General features: G+C 35.4%; 4 protein-coding genes across 4 annotated transcripts; 2 read left to right on the plus strand and 2 right to left on the minus strand.

Annotated features, from left to right (window-relative positions):
* Positions 1-263: 263 nt before the first annotated feature.
* Positions 264-4,247, plus strand: LOTGIDRAFT_232322 (hypothetical protein). Its single transcript, XM_009056521.1, has 4 exons — positions 264-297; positions 902-1,077; positions 2,345-2,846; positions 2,981-4,247. The coding sequence occupies exons 2-4, from the start codon at positions 918-920 to the stop codon at positions 3,888-3,890; spliced, it is 1,572 nt and encodes a 523-aa protein (XP_009054769.1). The 5' UTR covers positions 264-297; positions 902-917; the 3' UTR covers positions 3,891-4,247.
* Positions 4,248-6,369: 2,122 nt separating this feature from the next.
* Positions 6,370-9,290, minus strand: LOTGIDRAFT_189186 (hypothetical protein; the record flags this gene model as incomplete). The annotated part of the gene is made up of 5 exons (XM_009056522.1): positions 8,487-9,290; positions 8,038-8,126; positions 7,215-7,374; positions 6,762-6,967; positions 6,370-6,522 (listed from the first exon to the last, which is right to left on the minus strand). Coding segments are annotated over exons 1-5 (1,404 nt in total), but the record flags the coding sequence as incomplete, so codon positions are not given.
* Positions 9,291-12,768: 3,478 nt separating this feature from the next.
* Positions 12,769-18,788, plus strand: LOTGIDRAFT_118446 (hypothetical protein; the record flags this gene model as incomplete). Its single annotated transcript, XM_009056523.1, has 7 exons — positions 12,769-12,925; positions 15,023-15,902; positions 16,081-16,220; positions 16,944-17,089; positions 17,469-17,997; positions 18,171-18,257; positions 18,661-18,788. 7 exons carry the CDS (start codon positions 12,769-12,771, stop codon positions 18,786-18,788), a joined length of 2,067 nt encoding a protein of 688 aa, XP_009054771.1.
* A 576-nt stretch (positions 18,789-19,364) lies between these two features.
* LOTGIDRAFT_118369 (hypothetical protein) lies at positions 19,365-21,178 on the minus strand (the record flags this gene model as incomplete). Its single annotated transcript, XM_009056524.1, has 3 exons — positions 19,365-19,484; positions 20,502-20,657; positions 21,065-21,178. Coding segments are annotated over 3 exons (390 nt in total), but the record flags the coding sequence as incomplete, so codon positions are not given.
* Between the last annotated feature and the right edge of the window lie 486 nt (positions 21,179-21,664).

Raw genomic sequence — 21,664 nt, forward strand, 5'->3', positions numbered from 1 at the left:
CTATTTTTATTTTTTTTTTCTTAGAAACTGATCACCTCAGATAGACACCTGACCAATCGGAATTCCCCACAACAACTTCATTAATATTCATCATATTTGTTTAGCTTCTTATATTTCAACTCCTTCAAAATCTATTATTGGATTCAGGAATATTCATCGGAGCATGGAAATATCCGGCGTTCATAGTTTTGTTTGCCAACACGCCCCCACAACTCTCTTATTTAAATGAGTCTGCTTCTTGTGAAGCGTTTAATGTAAACTGGAATTACTACAGAAGAAGTTGAAACATTATTTAAGGTAGTTCGAAATATATTTTTTTTATTTTTGTAAGTTTATGTCTGACTGTGTTTCCAGCATTTCCAAAAATATTTATTTTGCTTTATAAACATAAATGTTGAATTTGAGCGTTATACTCAAAAGCAATGATTATAATTTGGAAAATCGGGAATATAAAAGAGCCCTTCAAGATTTTTGCAGACCACTTTTTTTCGACTATAGAGAGATGTCTTTGGAAATTATAAGACGAAAATACAAAACGTTTTGAAATAGACAGAGATAACACAGAGATAACTAGGAAAATATGTCAAAAATAACATGTGTAAAAAAAGGAAACTGACCTTCCTTTGACCACAAGCATTGTTATAATCATAAAATAAATTACTCCCCTTCCTTATTTATAAATTTTATTGTTTACCTATATTTACCTAAAATATCAATTGTGCTAGGGTAATTAAATATACAATGTAATTTTTAACCTTTTAAATAAAAATATTTCAAAAGGGGAAAAATGAAAGAATTTTGTAAATCAAGCATATTTTAAAGAAAAACAAAATGTAAAGAAATATACCCTGTGTTGAAAAAGGTTGTTGGAAATGTGTAAGCAATATTATCTTGGTTTTAGGATTAAATTGGCCACCATGAAGAGTTTATATAGATGCAGAAATCAAATTACTCAACGAGTTCAATATTATTCAACAAAAGCAACATCGACATCCACAACATCAACACCAATATCGAATACATCAACATCTGAAGGAACAATAACAAGAAATTATCATCAGACTGCTATGGATGAAGGTAAGCTAACATCAATTTGATTATTGGTGTGTAAATCACCAGTTACAATTTTCAACTGTGTAGGGATCCGTGAGAATCGGAACACAATCCTCGTTCCGGTAAACTCTAATCAATCTTTCGGATCACGGCCGTGAAGATCTACAAGATGTAGAACCTGCGAGCATATTTTAACAACCAATTCTTTCTCTAATAAGCATAACGGTAAACAATTCCCTATTAACGGTGAGCTTTCTTGTACCAGCACAAATATTATTTACCTAATTTCATGCGACAAATGTCATTTACAATACGTAGGCGAAACTAAAAACTCTTTGAGAGAAAGAATTAACGGCCATCGTTTCGACATCTCTTATCATCTGGATAAACCTATTGGGAACCATTTCAACTCTCCCAACCATTCCCTCGCAGATATGAAGGTGGCGCCCATTGAAAAGGTCATCGCAGAAGAAGACACCAACCCTAAAAGTTCAAGACTATACAGGGAGAGCTTTTGGATGAACCAACTAAAAACTATTTCGCCCTGTGGACTAAATGTACAGTTTGATTCTCAAATAATCCCATTTGTTGCTCCATTCAATAACATTTCTTGCCAAGCATCCCGAATTATCAAAAGATACTACACAAAGTTACAAAATAAATTTCCCACTATTTTTTACAAAAAATTAGTCATAGCTTATTCGAAAAATAAAAATCTACAGGATATAGTTGTTCGTGGTCGACTTGACCCCACCGATGATGTAGAGTGATCTAATAGAATTAAATATTCTCATTTTCATTGTCTTTGTACTATATAATTGTCTAAAACAATTTACTTTCTATACCTGCAGCCATTAATCGCTTTTCTTCATTATTCCAGAAAATTTGAAGCAGTCAATGTAGATTATAAGTATTATGAATTTCTTTATTAGGTCCAAGAAGATTTATAGGATAACCGTTATGATCTTCTTTGATTTAGTTCATTGCATATTAGCATCACAATTCTTGTAAACATAACTTTAACCCTGTGCCAGTGCCTCATATTGAATAGTAACTGGTTACTCTTCCATCACCCTAATCTCTACTCAATTGTATTTTTTTACTATCCACAGATTTAAACCTTTTTGTGTGTATTAGGGAGAACTTATGCTGTTATTTGTACCATTCTCGGGATATCTTCTTGTAATTCCAGAAAAGTAAATTATGAGATCACTATAACAATAATCACTTGGCTTGAATAGATTTGGCGACGATCTGGCTTTTCTAATCGTAATTTCTTTTTCATTTCCAGGGAATTTATTGTCTCAACCACAAAGTGTGACGTCATGGATATCTGATACAGTAGCGAATACAACAATAGAAAACCTCTCCCCTCAGACAACAGCTAGAAGTAAACGTATGATGTTAGATACACTGGGTGTTGGCATCATTGGATCTAAAACAGAAATATCAGATATAGTGACCAGATGTGTGGCTTCAGAAATCTTTGATAACACAGATACCAACAGAACATCTCTTAGTTCCTTATGGGGTAGCAACAAACGTAAGGTCGCTCCAGCTATTGCAGCTTACATCAATGGAGTAAATGTTCATTCCATGGATTTTGATGATACATGGTTCCCAGCAACCCATCCAAGTGGTCCTGTTCTACCAGCAATCCTGGCTCTTGCTGAAACAATGACTGGCTCGTACGAACCAACCACACAAGATTTACTGGTGGCTTACAATGTTGGTATTGAGGTACAAGGTTTATTACTACGTTGCTCCGAAATTGCTAAAGAAATACCCAAAAGGTAAGTTTTCTTTCTTTCAAATATTTCTTCATTATTATTTTCAATACTCTAGTTATTCACAAGATGAGATGAAGTGAATTTGATCAACCCTCACAAACAATCAAGTTTCTCATGATTGTTTACTTATGTTACAGGTTTCATCCACCTGCAGTTGTTGGAGTTATGGGAAGCGCAGCTGCTTCAGCACGACTTCTTGGTCTTGGTCCAAAGGAATGTCGCCACGCCTTAGCAATAGCAGCATCATTCGCAGGAGCACCGATGGCAAATGCCGGAACAACTACCAAACCTCTTCATTCCGGTAAAGCAGCTAGATTTGGACTTGAAGCAGCTATACTAGCAAGCCATGGTCTAGAAGGAAATTCCAACATATTAGATATGACTTCCGGTTATGGTGCCTTCTATGATGACTACGACCCGGAACACTTCCTGTTGAACCATGCTGGTAAAAAAGAGTTCATTCTTCATGATCAAGATATAGCTATTAAAAGATTCCCCGCCCACCTCGGTATGCATTGGGCCATTGATGCTACCTTAGGTGCTCGTGATAAGATCATTCCGGTTTCAGCATCAATTCATCCAGATGTAGTTGAATCAGTTGAGATCTGGGCTCCTCAATCTAAATATATCAATCGACCATTGCCGACATCAGAACACGAGGCCCGCCATTCCTTCCAATTTAATGTCTGTACAGCTCTACTCGATGGTCATGTTCAAGTCAAATCTTATCACGACGCTTCCCGTAACCGTCCACAACTTATCAAGCTTTTGAAGAAAGCTAAAATTGTGACTCCAGATGATAACTTGGCTACATTCGATGATATGTACATTGAAGTTCATCTATATCTAAAAGATGGTACAAGAGCTATGTCTCGTTGTGATACACCCTATGGACATTGGAGAAATCCTCTCTCTCAAAATGATCTTGAAAGGAAATTTTTAAGCAATACCAGTGATCTTCATCCTGATCAACAATCTCAAATTATTCACCATGTTGGGCAGATTGATAAATGTCAACCGGCATCAGCATTTTTAGAAATGTTGTGAAAAGATTGTATGATGTGTATATAGTTATTTTCATGACAGTCATCAATTGATACAAGATGGAATTGTGCAACATTATGTATTTCATTATAGACTGCCTGCATTTCAAGCGAACATTACAACTGGTGAGTTCCAGTAGTTAATCTTGTTGATTTGAAAACTTTGATTGGCACTATTCCCGTGAGACATCTGACAACCAGCCAATAAGCAATCGTTGTAAATATATTTCTGTTTTTATAAAATATTCTTTTTTCTCTTTTTTACAGATGTATTTTGAAACATTGTAATTGTCATTATGTAAAATAGTATTTGTTATTTTGTTGTAAAAAAAAAATTTTTTGTTAACTTAATTTCCTCAAGATGTCTAAATTGATTTTGCCATGAATAAACTGCCCTGCATTCGATGCCTATAACGATTTCGCTCAAAGGGGTGAGGTTTAAAGCAAGGACCATTCTGATCTTAAAAATTGCTAGTATGTTGTGATCAGTTCTATGAGTATTCAATTTAGATTTTTGGGAGGCTTAAACCCGATCATTCTGAAAAAGGAATATGCCACATTCCCTTGATCTACCAACAGACTATCTGTGGAGGTAGACCTACATGTATATGTACTTTGTGATAATACTGTAAGCATGTTGTCACATTCATTCTGTAAAAAATGTCCCTCTATACGGTGGTCGAATGAAAAGTTGAAGAGCCTAACATGTGAAGGACTGATGACCAATTGACCATACCCTAGGCCTACTAAAATAGCAATGATGTTACTTTCATCATCACATGATGCTGACCTCGCAAACAGTGACAGCGCCAGCCACCAGAGACTACTGCGACAACTCTATGGAGACGTCATAGTCGCAAGCCTCTCATGGAGCGTCTGTGAGTGTTCTTTTTTTTAAAAAAACTTGAATTGATTTGGTACATTCTTAGACATAATTTGGGGCAAAATTTTAAATTTTTTAATTTGTGACATAAAGTAGGGGTACAATAAAAGTGGGGTGCAAACCATTTTTCTAGAGGCGAAAATTGCCCCAAAGGTCCCCCTCCCTGTGGCCCCACTGCTCGCAAATGACGACGAAGAATAAACATAGATCTACTACCAAGGTTCCGGCCTTGCAGCACCACATATAGAATCGTGGGAACAGCTAGGGGGCGATGCAGTAAAAGTATACTTTAAGTCACATACAACTTCTTAGAAATGAAACTGACATGCACCTGTTGGGACAATTGAGGATCGGCATTTGCCCAATCTTTTTCCTTTTCCAAATGTCGAGGGGTCTCTTAAATGGATTGTAAATAGGTTTCTAAACTTTTAATGTGTATCTGATAGCATCGATTTGCACCATTCCATTTTTCAATCATTCCATGGTTCTTTCAATTCCACTAAAAGTAGGCGTTTTATGACGTAACCATGCAAAGGTCCTTCAAAAGCAATAGCAAATGCGATTGTGACACCGTAAAACGACTGAGCACAGATTGTAGCACATGGGGCCTTGGTTTAATGTCTAGACAGAACTACTGGACGGTTTTTACCATGTCAGCCCACTGCATTACTGACAGGGGAAAACTGAGTTGAAAAATCCGAAGGTATTTTCTTGTTCAATGCATGAAATATAATAATTAATTTCATAAATAAGCATTTTATTATAATATAGTATATACATGATAAAAAAACGGACAAAAGAACACATAACACTAGTTTTAATTTATTGGGACATTTTGATCAAGAGCTAACGGCAACTGATAAATACTAGCTTGTAGATGATATTAAAGGTTTTATGAACAAAAAATATATCACTGTTCCTTTATGTTTTCTTTATCATCTTTATAGATAGGATTTTGCCGAACTGATAGAGTGGGTGACGGTCGACCACCTATTTCATGAGCTGCGTTGACTAATTTACCACTAGTTAATTTTGGAATGGGTTGGTCCAATTTCCCATTTTCTGCAAATGATGTTCCGACTTGTGGCTGAACTGATTTCGATTCTGAAGAAATTTGTGACAAAGTTTGATTTTGATATACTGGCTCGATTCCTGAATTCTGATACGAACAACCGGTGTCAGTCATGGTAGGTTCGTCTTGCACCTTTTCAAAGTCACGTTGATGTTCAAGAGTCTGATCGCTATTTTGAGTAATGTCTGAATCACCCAGAGATATGTAGTCACTAGCATCGCTTGATTGTCTGTTATCTTTTGTGATGTATATGGTAGTGACACCGCCATTGATGTCAACGTGTTTACTACTCTTGTTCTGTTTAATCTTGTCCATAAATGTATCTTCATCATCTTCGAAAGCTTTGTTAACATGTCCACCATCTTCAATATCCACAGTGACATTCTGTCTATCAACGGGTCCTTTTTTATTACAGTTATCACATTTGTCACTCTTAACACTCTTATCACTACCACACACGCCACTGTCACTACTGTTATCACTCTTGTTTGATAGCGTTGCTGGAATATCACTTATGGATATATGACGGCTTCGAACTTTTTCAAATAGCTCTTCAACTCTACTTTTGGGAACAATACCAATTCTGAAGAAGCCTAACTTGCCTTCGTTGATTTGTCTACAATCTACTACAGTTGAAGCCGCATTTTCAGGTGAGGGTCCAGCGCACAAGATACCATCACACTATAAAAAAAAAGGTCAGAATGCGGTAAACAGATATTTTTATGACCTACAAAGGTATGAAATATCGAAATTGGATGTGTTTTCCAAATACACGTACTGGAGACTCTAAGACAACAAATGGAGGACTAACAACTCAAAATCCCACAGTCTTCAAAAGTATCACTGCCCATGAAAACCCACAGACACCAAAAGAATAACTTCCCACTAAAAATCCCACCGAGATCAAAAGTACCACTTACGTTTTTCAAACCAAGTTTAGCTAGAACCTGTAAATGATGTGTGGTATCCGCCTCGCCGGTAGGATTGGCTGAACTTACAGATATTGGACCAACTTGATCTATCAGATGTGATGTTACTGTGTTATCAGGCATCCTGACAGCAATACTATCAGTTCTTCCAATATATTTCTCAGCAAAATCAACCCCTAAACTCTGCACCCAAGGACCTACAATAAATAATATGATAATTCGGATTAGGTTTAAACAGATATACATAATAATATGGCGTTTGCAAGACAGGGCATGTTTACATGCAGATATATAGAATGACATGTCTGAAATCTGGACCCATTATGATGGTCAAATTTGCAACCTCTATCAAAATGACTCCTGTGCATAGTCGCAAAATTGAAAAAAAGGATATTCAATGGGGATTGACGGAGGCTTGAACATCTAAAATATTAATGAAATTACCTTTTTTGATAACCAAACTAATGGTTGACGGCCAAACTTCTTGCATTAAATCCCATAGTAGCTCACCGAATTCTTCTTTACCAGCTGATAACTGTTCTCTTTTCGAAATCCACATTGACATTGGACGATCTTCAGCAAGTTTTTTTGTTTTATAGGCTCGCTGAAAATTCAATACATGTAGATTTTATTGGAGTAATATCTTAGGGGGAGAATTCAATAGTGAAATGTTGATTGAAGATTTACTATAAAAGTTATGAAGCTGAAAATATCAAGATGAACCATCTGCCTTTTTCATGAGTCACTACAGTATGCACAAGAATGACAAGATGAAAAGATCAGAGTATATGCGCAGTACATAGTGTTTCATCAGCAAAAACAGCATTACAAGTGGAATTCACATTGACCAAATAATTATTGATGATCCATTATCACAACCAGGAAATTCGTCATGATTTATTATTAGTCAAGCATCAAGTATATTTTACCCAAATGAAATCCGGGTTGGATATTTAGTCAAGGTATATTTTTGTTTGACAAATAATAGAATAGGAAGTTTAATGTTAACCCACTAGTATAAGGGGATGTTTGGATAACATTAGTAAAGAGTAATATTGTGACAAACACAACGCTTATTCCAGGAAAACCTCACTTTAAAAATTTAAATATTAAATACTTGGAGAGGGAAGTATGAATAGTACAATACCCATACAATAAGTTATGGCTATCAGTAATACACTTTCTATGTGTTACTCATGTCAAAATACCAACTTTCACAACCTTGTTAATCATTCATATTCACAGAAAACTAGACTTAAATATATACCTCAACTGCTTTAGGGAATTTGAGAGCTGCTGCTAATATATATACGACGTCTGTTGGTACACCACATATACCCCCATTATTTAAGATTTCTAAAAAAAAAGTATTACATGTTCATGGTCATATTTTGGTAGTTTGATTTTGTCAGGGCAGGGCATTCAGACAGTTCTTTCTACCTTAAAATCTACCAGGCAATTAAAATTCAAACAACAGCACCAACCGGAAGTAACAATTTGCGTGGTAATATATGGTAAAAGTATTTTATAACGTATTTTCATACACCAGGCCGACACTTCTGAATATGTGGATTAATTATTGGTGATATCAACATTATTTTAAAATAAAGTGTCTAAATATCACGAAACATGTGAAAATTTCGTTTTTTCTGATTCGGACATAACTTTAAACTACATGTAATAGAGACAAAATGGATAGGAACAAAAGTTACTTACCTGCAATGTGTTTAACCCCACTGGCTCTTCTAGCATCACACCATAATGCTTTGTCTCCTTGTGAATGCAAATAACTAACTTGTACTATAGGTTTTCCAGTAGGTATTAAAGGTCGCCCCATAAGAGACTTTGTAACAGACGCCAGAAAACAATAGATGCAGACCACAGCAAAAGCTATGCTGATAACCACTAGGTACACATCAATACCAGAAACTGACAAAGTTTGTAACAGAAAGCCGACCACTAATAAGATGTAGAGTATGATTAGGATAACCCAGCTAACACTGATTACAGTTGCCAATCCTAGTAGTAACAACCCAACCGCAATGAAAGCAATACAACCAGCAGCAGCAGCGATAGAATGATCAGCATCCAGCACGCCAAGACCTTTCACTGATCCCCAAATTGTCCACAATGACCCTAACGTGAAAAATGCACAGCTCTCGAATGTCAACCCTCGAGAAAAAGAAACTGAACCAACTATGAATTGTGGGATTCCCCCAAATAAGATAACCCATGGTAAGATAACCAAACCCTTTGGAACCCATAAAATAGCCAGAGCTGAAACAGCATTTACAGCGAATCCTACCATATCTAATTCTAAATATTTAGAGTACCCTAACATATGACTAGTTGAAAATAGTGTTGATCCAACTTCGTTCAGTTGTCCATACAAACACCCTGCAAAGAGTCTGCATTTATCTACAATGACCTGCTTCATCCTTTCAGTTTCAAACAATTCTGATCCAAGTGGCAATGTTTTACACCCTGGCTTCATTCTGGTAATGTGAGCCATTAAACCATATAATGACAAAATAAAAGAAACACAAGCAATACCACCAACAAACTTTCCATGAGAACCATTTGCAGCTAGAGCAGCACAAAATACTGCGAGGGAAATATTCTGCAGAACTTGAAACAATTCCTTGGTAATGGCTGCAAGAGCTATCAGAGTAAAGGTAATGATTAAAAGAACCGATACTGCAATCAATGGGTAAACGTTCAATCTTGTAACATGTTCGACAGCTAGGTTATAGCCATTGGATAACCAAAAGATTCCATGGATCAGGAAGTATCCACCATTGAAGGCACTATTTCTTCTTACAGCAACCAATCCAGCAATACATTGAAACAAACCAGCCACCAGAATCCAATGAAATTCTTTATGTGCCCCAGAGTAAATGTCCGTGAGGTGACCAGCGTAAATGGCAAACGACAAGGTATTCATGGCATGTCCTAAAATGATGTAGTCCCTGGAAACGCCTGTGTCTGAAGATTCTGGAACTTCTTGTCGATTTGATCCTTGTCGATAACGTCGGAGAACGTTTTGGATGGAATGATAAAGTGTTAAAGCAGCTAAAAGGATGTAGTAAGCCGCTGCACTTGCTCTCAAAGGTCTCCATAATGAAGCTATCTCAAAAATACAAGAGAGTACATAGCCAAGAGAAATAACTGCAGCAAATTTAGCCTTGTGTAGCAGACCACCTATTACCAATAGTAGGAAAATTAGCAGGAAGGCACCATATCCACCAAATAAAGCTTCTGTATCGGTTAAAAATCTTGGTGTTACTGTTTCGGTAATGTGATAAACTCCAATTGCTCCCCACATACAACTGGAACAAAGCTGAAAAGCTCGAAGGACACATTCGCCATTGTCTTGAGACGTAAATCCTACAAAAAAATAATAATACATAAGTATATTCATTTATATGGTTCTATTAGGAAAGATAGCCCCATATTTGTTTAGAACGCCCACTCAAGTCAAGTTGTTTCGACCCAGTACAGTTTTTACAAATCGTTACATAGGGTACTGGTCCAGATCCAGACTGAAGATTCCTATCTAGATTTGATCCAACTTGATTGACATTTGTCTTGACAATGTGCATGTACATAATTGAATTTAGTATTTTAAATCAACATTTCACTGATAAAAGAGCTCAAGTGACAATACGTCGTCTAAAGAGCAATAAGTTTGCTTTATTGATATATTGTGATGGTGTCAGGCCAATCATCACAATTTCATAATATAAATTTACAGCTTCAACACTATGATTTGTATTCATGAAACAAATATAAGGTGCAAATACCCATAACATGATAAGTAATTATAAGAACTGAAAAAGAGAAGTGAACTTAAAGTTATAGTTGAGTTTTATATATTGGTCAAGGAGATTTTTAAAGTACTCTAAATGTAACTACATAATCTAACCTATGTTTTGTCTGCGAATTTAAGGTGACTAAGGTGAAAATTTGACGTATGTGACATCTTACACTATTGTTAAAGTTCAAACGCCACTGACATTATGTCACTTCCTTATACACGAAAATTGCTTCACCATGCAAATATCATTACAACAATTTTGTTCAATTTTGACCCTAATTGTCATAAAAAATTCCTATATATATATAGGATGCCACTTTTATTTAGCATTTTAAAACTGAATTAATATTACTTTCTTTACAAATTTTCGAAAAATTTTGACCGTCAAAATCACGACGTATATTTAAATTTTATTAAGGAAGTTTATCGGTATCCCTGGTCACACAGGGGTTAACCATATCTAATATGTGAAAACTTGTGGTTTCCCAGAATTAGGAATTAAAAAGTATTAATAAAGATTAGCCTACATTGCGGGGAATTTCAAGCCCGTCCCAAAGTTTGAGATCTATTTTGAACGTATTATTTAAGATCTAAGTATATCAATATATACCATAGAGTAGAGATAATAAAAGTTTTTTTGTGTAACTTTTCTGTTCCTGATTGACTTTGTTATTTGGAAAGTGAAATATCCCCGAGAAAGCTGCATTAACCTGCTATATTAGATTTTAAAAAATCGACTTGGATTCTTGGAAACTGATATCAATAAGTATGTATAGGCTACTAAATACAGAATACTGTGTACAATAAAAGTAATTATAAAGAATAGGGGAGTGGTCAAATCAGTCTAATTAAGACCAAACTTCCGTTCCGTTTTTTATTAGCCTTTATTTATAATATACATATGTAGTTAAGAAACTAGTTAAATAAATGAAATGGCTATATTAAAATGTATTAAAAATGAAAGTTAAGAAAACGGAACGAAAGTTTGGTCTAATCTTAATTAGACTGAACGTCAGCTTTGACTTTGGGTCAAATTAAGATATTTATTATATTTGATTATCTCTCATTCTTGGCAGGAAATCATTTGACATACCATCTTCCATCTTTCCAGACAAGAAATGGAGTCTAACGTCCTATTTATTTGCATCCATCAATTCATATTTACAACTATACATATAGCGATGGAATCATGGAGTGAAATCAGAAATTTTGCTTTAATAAAATCTTTATAAAATATGTGTAAACATAATTTAAGTTTACTTACCTAATAACAAATTAATTAAAGACAAAATCACCAACGTTACACCATAAGTTAGATTCACAGGAAGTCTGGAAACGGGTGCCGTAAAATCATAAATACACACAGTAGTAAGGATAACGAAAGAACAATAGGTTCCTGCAGTTGTAGCCACAGAACTGCTTATAGCAGGCATATTGTGTCCCGAAAACGTATGTTAACGAAAAATACTATGTTATGAACTATGCAGTACTGTAATAGAGTCAGAACGGTATGAATGGACTGTATTTGTTGACTTACAATAAAAGGGAGGGATTACGGATATAGGCGGGACTTTTGCACATTATCTTTTTAAATCCATTCGTCCATAACATTTACGTTGATTTTTTTTCATCCGGTATAATGTCCACCGAAACACAAATAAACTAAGCGAGACAATACTCTTTCCTAGAAATACACAGGTTATCTTGAAGACACGTGCTTCCTGGTTCACCGATTGGAAGATTAAATAAATTAATGACCAACCATGACGTCTACATAAAAATAAATATTTCTATCATGGATGAGTATTTTTTTTATCTCCGAATGGATGGCTCATTGAACTCCTTATTCCGTAGGCGTAGGCTTACGGAAAATCCTGCATCCTGAATTCGCATGACGTGTCGAGTTTATGAGTGGCTATTTTCGGAGAATTGTTAAAAAATGGTGATTCCTAGGTGATGGTACAATTCTATTTTAAGAACTGATCATGATTACTAAATTTATTGGTGTGTGACATTACTACCTATATATATTCTGGTTGGAGTTTTTAATAATACATGTTAACAATGGAACGATACAGGTTATGTTCTTAAATGATCTGAGACAAACAAAGACAAAGAAGTATAGTATTTAAGAGTAATTAAAAACTGAAATTAGTGGAAATTGTGACAAGACACAGTAAAATGAAGCGGTTGGAACCTCAGCCAGAATTATTTGCATCGATTCTTTATGCTGAACCCGGTGCATTGGGGTTACTGGCGAATATTGTGGCAGCCCTGATAGTCGCTATAGAAAATATTTACGATGGACCTTTCACTCATACAGCTTATATTTTAGCAGGTAATTACTTTCTTTACATTTCTTTATCTCTTTTAACAATCCATCGTCCGAAAAGGTGGTTGATGGCGGCCATTTCGAATGCAACAACGTTCGGAGTTTTCCACGGAAGCCACCGAACTTTGTAAACCAATATAATTTCTATTGACGAGACAAAGATTGGAAATGGTCTCCATTAATATTCTTATATCTTTTTAAAAAAAACACATGATCTTAGTTTTGTTGAGAGCATACGATTCTCATATCAGCTTTACCTCGGGTAAGTAGACACCGTTTAGATGTATTTGGGACTCATGTTTGTCGTATTTAATAGTAGGCCTGGGTAAAACCTCTGCTCTGTGAAGTTTTTCGAACTCTACCACTTCTACCTTTAATTGACCATCCTTATAAGTGGAAGATTAAAAGAGCAACTTTTCTTGGGTCATGTAGGCCTAAACCATTTATTTGCGTTTTGCAATTGTCTTTAAAGACAATTCTTCTGACATTTAAGTCGGTTTTCGGGGGTTTCGGCTGTGTAAATCTCAAGACATGTGATCATCACGAGAATAAGTAATTAATCTATGACTATGACTAATGCTTTGGGAATGTGAAAGTGAAAATTGATAAGGGTGTTCAGTTCTCCGGAAGCATGTTTATTCTTAGTTTTGAAAAAAAAAAATTATTTTGCTTTACAAGCTATATACAATATTGTCTAGCTATCTTTACGTCTTTTAAGGATGATTTTTGATGCAATTTAATAAACGACTATAATCTAAGTAACAACGTCGTGATATCAGTAAGATTTCCATGGTAGAATTGCATTAACGACCTTGACACTTAAACTAAAGTCACTCACGGAGATTTTAACTTATTGTAGAGTAACCTAGTGCAGATTTACACTAAATTTTCATGAATATTGATAGGCAAGCTGCAAGAGTTCTATTTATCGGTTGGCCAAGCAATTGTTTAAGCGACTATTCCTCGTAATAAGGCCAAAATTAAATTGAATAGAGTGTTGAGTCCTATTTTTTTGCTCAAATCTTTAAATGATAGTCGACCCCATGCTGTGCAATGGAAAAATTTAGGAAGAAAATCAAATCGCCGAGGGAAACCTAATGTCGATTGGACGCTTGCTGTATGAATAACATGCACAGGTCTGGTTGATCACTTGAGTATAATCTAGATGTAGTCTATGCAGAGGAAGCTATCGTATTTTTAGACAACAAACGTCTCTTTAATAAGGACAAGGACACTTTAACATCTTAATTACAAATCAAAACAATGTGAAAGTTTTTTATCAACATTTTTGTCAACAAGACCAAAAATTTTTGTCGTGAGATAACAAGGTTTCTATTTAACAAAAAATGTCACGTTTAATGCAAGTTTTAAGGATTATAGATCTTTTTGCTTTTGATTTTCATAATAAAAACTTTTTTTCAAAGCAATGTTATCAAAATATAAAACACGTCTATAGTCTTTGGAATAAGATCCAGATCCAGTGTGCAAGTAACAGAGTGGTGGTAGTTGATTAGAAAAAGGGGGGGGGGGGGGTGGAGGGGTGAGCCTCGAAGACTCCACAATAGTTAATACAGCGGGTCAGATGTATAATTTCTGGTATTTGATTCTGTGTGATGCGTTGTAATTCACGATTTTAAGTAAAGAATACACTTTACTCAAACATAGGCTTTACAATTAGTAGTTTTGGAGATTGCTCATATGAAAAACCATTTCAGAAATTAATTGACTATTAAATAATTATCTTTGTATATTTGTTGACTAGAATACCTTTTTAATTTCAATAATTCATATACCACCCCTTTGTTTCCTTTTGTATGAGATATGTGTTATATAAAAGCTTCCCGCATTCTTTCATTCATCAATAATCAACGTATCTATTGTATTTTTCAGGTACACATCTTATCCTAATTGGTGGTCTCCTACAACTCATATCTGGTTTTCTCTGTTTCCGTAGAAATGATCATTTAACTGGGACAGCCTTTGTTGTTTTTTCTTCCTTGTGGATGATAATTGGTACAAACTTCATTCTCAATGCAACTTTTAACCAGGAAATATTGAGAACGGGGGTGTTACCTGGTTTAATTGGCTTCATGGCGGTGGCAGTTATTCTGTGCACATGTGCGGTCACGGTGAACTATATTATGCCGCCTGTCATGTTTGCCTTATTATTGACTTTAATATTTGAAGGAGTCGGCTCATATTTCTCATGGGGCAAAAAAGTAGCCGCTGCGTTTGAAATCTTCATAGTGCTTACAAGTTCCTATGCTGTTATAGTCATGACATTAAAAGGTGTGAGTCAACGGTACCTTTTACCTGGATTTGGTAATGCTCCATTCGATCCTTTGCTCATCAGGACCAAGCCAGCGGCAAAGAAGAAGCACGAAAAGAAGAAGAATACTAAATATGCCGAACCGATGGGTATGGGATATATTGGTAACATTGTTCCAGCAGCTGTTCTAGTATTTCATAAATTTGGATTCTTTATAGATTTTCGCCCAGCTATGCCAATGCTGATTGTTGGTGTTTTGTGTCACATATTAGGTAGTTTTTACGCATTTTTAAGACACGATTTGTTCCACTCTGTTCAATTTGTAGTATATTTTGTGTTTTGGACAACCCGGTTCCTACTTCAATTGTTTATAACGATTGGCTACCCTGTTTATGATCGTTACCTATATTTCGGACAATGGGGATTAGTGGGAATGTTGCTGATTCTTTCTACAATGTCCACATGTCACAGTAAAACCGTTTTCTTCTACAATCTTCTGTTTACAATCACAAGTATATTATCGGTTGAGCAAATACCAACATCCGTCCATAACTACACATTTGGTGTCTCGGCAGCAATTTTAGCATTGGCATCAATGTACGTCGCCATGGCTCATCTTGCCAACTCCATCGCTGAAAAACCTATAATGTTCCTGGGGTTGGAGATTATTACTCAAGAAAATCTTACATCATTTTTTAAAAGAATTTTCGACAGGTTTAGGTGAGTCAGACTTACTTCTTACAATCTTATTATTATATTTGCTATAGACAATTAAGTAACGTTTGGTGTACCATTCAGCAAACTTAATTTTTCTCTGCATTTAAATCTTCAAAAACGAAAAAACGTTCTTAAAGTTATTCTTAAATTTCAGGGGAGAAATATCCAACAACAGTAACTACACCGACGATGATAAAGTCTCTATAAAGATAGTGGATACTATTGGGATGGTTTCTAGTGCTTTAGCTCTATCATGTCTGGCACCAGTAGAGGCAACCAATACAGTCTACCCATTAACTGGAGTCATCGTTGCTGGTGTCTTTTTGCATCTGTTTACCGCTAGATTGGCCTTTGCTGCTGGTAGCTTGGCTAAATGCTACATTATGGTTGTCTTAGCCTTATTTTGGAGCATCTGGGGAGTGGTTCTGTATGATGGTAAGTCTGAGGTTCAATCCACTATCATAATATACACTTCCTTGAGTGCTTGATAAAGACGAAAGAATCATCGTCGAAACGTCGCAAGTTATTTATTAAAGTAATTGTTATCCATATAACATAATATACACAGTTAAATATTTTAAGGCTGCTGTTCTACTCAAGAAGTATAAATATGAGAGACATTTAGTATTACCAATGAATCACTCTGATTAGGTTAGCATATTAGAAATTTTAATGACAGGCTTATGACTTCATTGGTTCCTCTCTTGTCGAGTTGTGCAATCTTTGAGCGTTTCTGGGTATTAACATAATGGCATTTAACTTTGATATACAGTTTTGTACCTTTTTGAACGTCTAGGACCTTTAATTCATTACCTTAATTTGTTCTCGGTCTGTACGTCTACTTTAAAAACGTGCATCATTGATATATCTATATTGTATAACCTATTGTTATTTCAGAAACACTGGTATACACACTACGACCAGCATCTATAGCAGTTCTCTGTCTACACACAGTATCAATGGTTTTATCTATAGCTTTCACAAGAGTCTGGGTACCATTCTCAGTATTTATGGAACTATGTGTCATAACTCTGGTAGTTAAATGTTTTAATGCCAATCCAGCTTGGATGATTTTGGTAACCTCTGTCCTAACCGCTTGTATTGCATTTTATGCCGCTTTCGCCGAGATAACCAATTCTGTACTTCAAGATTACATTGTACCTGTTGGTGAACCGATCCTTAAGGTATGTAAATTGTATGATCCAGAGCATGATATATTCTAATGCCAAAACTTCATTTGAGCCATAGTTTATTGTTCCTAGAATATTTTCTACCGATTTATTTTTTTTTACATTATATATTTCCAAAACAGCAGGACCAGCTGGTGAACAAGATCCTCAAAAAGCATGAAAGATAAATTGTTGTTCCTTGCTTTCTTATTTCATTTGTTTGCAAAAAAAGTCCATCTCCTGTCCGATGTGTATACATATGTCAACAGTATGTTTGGGGTGAGATTTCAAGTTTTTGGACGAACGAGCCAAAAGAATGGGACCATGCTGAACGGAGGCGAAAAGTCCCTTAATATTGGGGTAATTTTAATAGTAAATGTTGTTTTCAATACAGGAAGTTCAAGTTGAAGAAGAAAGCCAAGAACCACCTTGTCCGTTGTTCTCCTCTCAAAGAACATCAAACCTCCTCAAAGTTGCTGATATTTTAGATAAAGGTGGTGTAGTTGGGACACCTACTGATACTGTTTATGCTCTCGGTGCCTCTTGTAAACATCCTGAATCTATTAAACGGATCTACCACATTAAAGGTCGTCCTCCAGAGAAACCTATCTGCTTGTGTTTGTCTGATCTTGATCAATTGGTGGAATCTAACCCTGTCTTCAGTCCTCTATTGTGGGCCTTTATGAGAAGATGCTATCCGGGTGGAATCAGTTGCGTTGTACCTAAAGGTCCTTGGATGCAGAATCTTGGTTTAGGCGATGCTGTTCAATATGTTGGTACTAAAGAGAGTATATGTATACGAGTACCAGACAGCACTGTATTGGCTTACCTTGTCAGTCTGTCCGGACCTATAGCTCTCACTTCTGCTAATCCTAGTGGCGGTGCTGATAGTATTCACCATGATATGGTTATTAACTCGTTGGGTGAGTGAATTAATTAATCACATTTCTTTCAATACCAGAGAACAGTTTTCCATCTATAGTTTATGACATCATGTAAAGATATGTGCAAGTTCTTTGGACGTTGTACTATTATTGCAAATTTTATATTTTATTTCTAAACTATGAGCGACTAACCTTGACTTTATATCATTTAGGACACAAGCTGGATGGTATTATTTGTGATGGTAAATCCAATGAATTGGTAGCTTCTACTGTAGTTAACTGTTTAAAAATTGATGAAGGTACGTATCGCTTACGTAGTACAATCTGCCCTTTACTGTCAATGATGCAGTCCGCAGGGGCTGATATGCAAAGGGCTTCCAATAAGGAGCCCTTACTAAAATACATGGAAACAAAAGTATACAGAAGCTGTTGCATTTGAAAAATTCTCATCACTGCAAAGCGTTATTCTTTTCATTTGGAGCAGAAAATCAAGGTGTCATACTCCGTTTTTACTTGGTTTATAACGCTTTCAATGTATGTCCAGGGCGAATTATACGACAACTTCCTTTCGGTGTTGTAGAACTACGCACTTGGTTCATCATTACCCAACCCATAGAGAATATTTTGTTATTACAAACAAAGATAAATGACAGTCAATATTATTTGTGTTAAAATCAATGCAAAACTTCTGTTTTCTTTCAGGGGTAATAACATATTTCCGTATTGGTTGTACGCCGAAGGAACGAGTTGATCAGTTATTTGAAGAAGCTAAAGCTGAAATCAACAGCACGAACTCGTCAATCAATCTTTCGGTCAATTATAGTACATGATCGTTATAAGTAGGCCCACCTCGCTCGAACATATCTCAATTAGGTCGTAATTTGTAAATAAATCACATTTACCGTTATAGCCTGCTATTTATTTTGTATGCATAAATTTAATTTATTTTGATAAGAATTCATTATTTATTAAAATGTATGATATGACAAAAGTCTCTACTCTCTTGTCTTGGGTTGTCCATAAATTTCAAGAAGCACAACTGTTTTACGACCAATTAATTAATTATTAAAGAAGGCACACTTCTTGGCGGTACATGGGAAAATATGGTGAAATTGTTCAGATACACTTCATGGTGACCTCTCGAAATTCAGATAAATTGGAAAATAATGTCTGGTTTTAAGCACAGAAGAAATGTATGCCACAATTAATTTACTGTTTCATTCATTGTGTTTAGTCTTTCAAACGGCCTATTTTAACACTAGAGGCAACTTTTGAGGTATATTTTCTCTCGCCAAATAATAAAACATTCTATTTTGGTAAAAGGGAAATAATCAGCTACAAAAATTATTTCCCTTGAATATTTATTCTGAAAAAACATTGGATTAGATAGTTTTTCACGATAATGTTCACGAATAATTAGACACTTCCAATAGATTATTATCAGGATCTCTAAAATAAACAGACAATATAGGTCCTATAGCGCCAGTCCTTTCTACTGGGCCCTCTAATATAGGCACATCACACACCTATAATGAAAATATACATCGTAATTAGGATATGAAATTAGGATATGAATAGACACTACCAATCTTACTACACAAAACTGCCATTGCTAGCTAGTTATATTTCGTAAACAGATCCTGCTAGAATGCTGATTTTTTGCGTTTTCTGAATAATTAGCACGACTTGATGTATCTATATCATAGCGTTATATTTATAGCTAAACGATAAGTCAATATGTGCCGACAATGAGTCGAGATATCTTTGTCCCTACCTTATGGAAAAGGCTGGATATTGACTAGATAAACCTCAACGATAAGTTCAAGTCTAGATAGATCTGAACGATATGTTCACGACTAGATGAACCTCAACGATATGTTCACGACTAGATAAACCTTAAGGATAAGTTCACGTCTAGATAGATCTCAACGATATGTTTACCACTTGATGAACCTCAACGATAAGTTCACGTCTAGATAAACCTCAAGGATAAGTTCACGTCTAGATAGATCTCAACGATATGTTCACGACAAGATAAACCCCAACAATAAGTTCACGTCTAGATAGATCACAACGATAAGTTCACGACTGGATAAACCTCAACGATAAGTTCACTTCTAGATAGATCTCAATGATATGTTCACGACTAGATAAACCTCAACGATACGTTCACTTCTAGATAGATCTCAACGATATGTTCACGACTAGATAGATCTCAACCATATGTTCAACACTTGACATACCTCAACGATAATATGTTCACAATTAGATGTTTTTTACGACTAAAAATAGCTTACCTTAATGATATTCACGACATGTTCACAATTTTTTTTAATGGTGCGGTGCGTCCACGACCAGCAAAACCTAAACAATATGTTCACCACTATATCTCAACGATTTTCACGACTGTACGCCAACGATGTATTCACGAATCATCAACGATATGTCCACGACATGATATGATGTAAGCAACAAGTTTACGGCTATATTATAAATTTATCAATGGTAACAGAGTTATAAATCAAAAGGCTTTGGAGACGTACCTTTAAATGCTTGATGAAATCGTCTAATTTGGTTTCAGTAATAAAACAAACGTCAGCCGAGCCTGGTGTTGGTATGAAAGATTTCGGCTCGAATTCTTTTCCTTGTTCGTGAATGTTTATCTTCTGTTGACCAAATGTTAAAGCTTTTCGATCTCCCTGTTGAAGCGAAGTTAATGGAGATATAATTTAAAAAAAACAAGATGGCTTTCTTAAAACCTGCGATAACTTTGGCTTTAAAATGCCAAGAGTAGGTGGCATGGTTTCTTGTGAACAAACAAAAATAAAACTATTATAAACTGACTGAGGTTCTGAGCCATTTCAACTGTCAATAAAATGAAGGATTTAGGGCTCCATAATATAAAAGATTTGTTCTTATAGGGAAGAGTCTCACCTACCCCCACCCCCTCCTTAAAAAGAATTTGGCGATCCACTTAATTAGCTACTTATAACGTAATAGCCTCGTATAGAGTGTTCGTATTTATGTTTTGAATTCTCCCCATGGATATGTACAGGTATCTCTTATTTATTATAGCCTTTTATATAGTCTTTGTGTGTGTTTTTACCTTAAAAGTTATGACGTCCATTCCTAAGACTTTGGTATAAAATTCCACAGTCTTATTCACATCTTTAACAGTTATTACAAAATGATCCAATCTTGAGATCTTAAAACCACTGTGAAAACCTCTAATAGTATTGGATACATTCTGAAACGGAAATATATAGCCTAATATAAATTGCTATCAAAATAACTATCTATCGATGCTGGGGGTCATCTTTAAAACAAATGATCACCATATTAGATTTTCAAGTCCAATTTTCAAATTAACTTTGTCCGTTAAATAAAATATAACTAAAGCATTTCTGAGCTAAAAAAAAAACATGTATAAACAATTTTATCTCTTGCAGGGCATTGCTTTTACATGTATAATACAAATAATGCAAAAAAAAATGTTTCACAAGAAATGACCAAACACCATGCCATGACCATGTAACAATTTTTGTAGACCTGGGATTGCGAAAGGGTTCCAATATGTATAGAGAAGACAATGTATTCACCATTTCACAACGTATATAAGTCTATAATATACTAGTTATAATATACAGCTTCATATGGGTATTAACCTCATATCAGTCACTCAAGACAGAAGTCCTTGACAGTGAAT

The sequence above is a fragment of the Lottia gigantea genome, assembly GCF_000327385.1.
Source record: "Lottia gigantea unplaced genomic scaffold LOTGIsca_28, whole genome shotgun sequence".
NCBI lineage: Eukaryota > Metazoa > Mollusca > Gastropoda > Lottiidae > Lottia > Lottia gigantea.

What these genes read in the sequence shown, in the direction of transcription:
- LOTGIDRAFT_232322 (XM_009056521.1), top strand. Translation starts at nt 918, where the DNA reads ATGAAGAGTTTATATAGATGCAGAAATCAAATTACTCAACGAGTTCAA. An exon ending in TCAGACTGCTATGGATGAAG is followed by an intron (nt 1,078 to 2,344) that starts GTAAGCTAACAT and finishes TTTCATTTCCAG; the next exon opens with GGAATTTATTGTCTCAACCA. An exon ending in GCTAAAGAAATACCCAAAAG is followed by an intron (nt 2,847 to 2,980) that starts GTAAGTTTTCTT and finishes CTTATGTTACAG; the next exon opens with GTTTCATCCACCTGCAGTTG.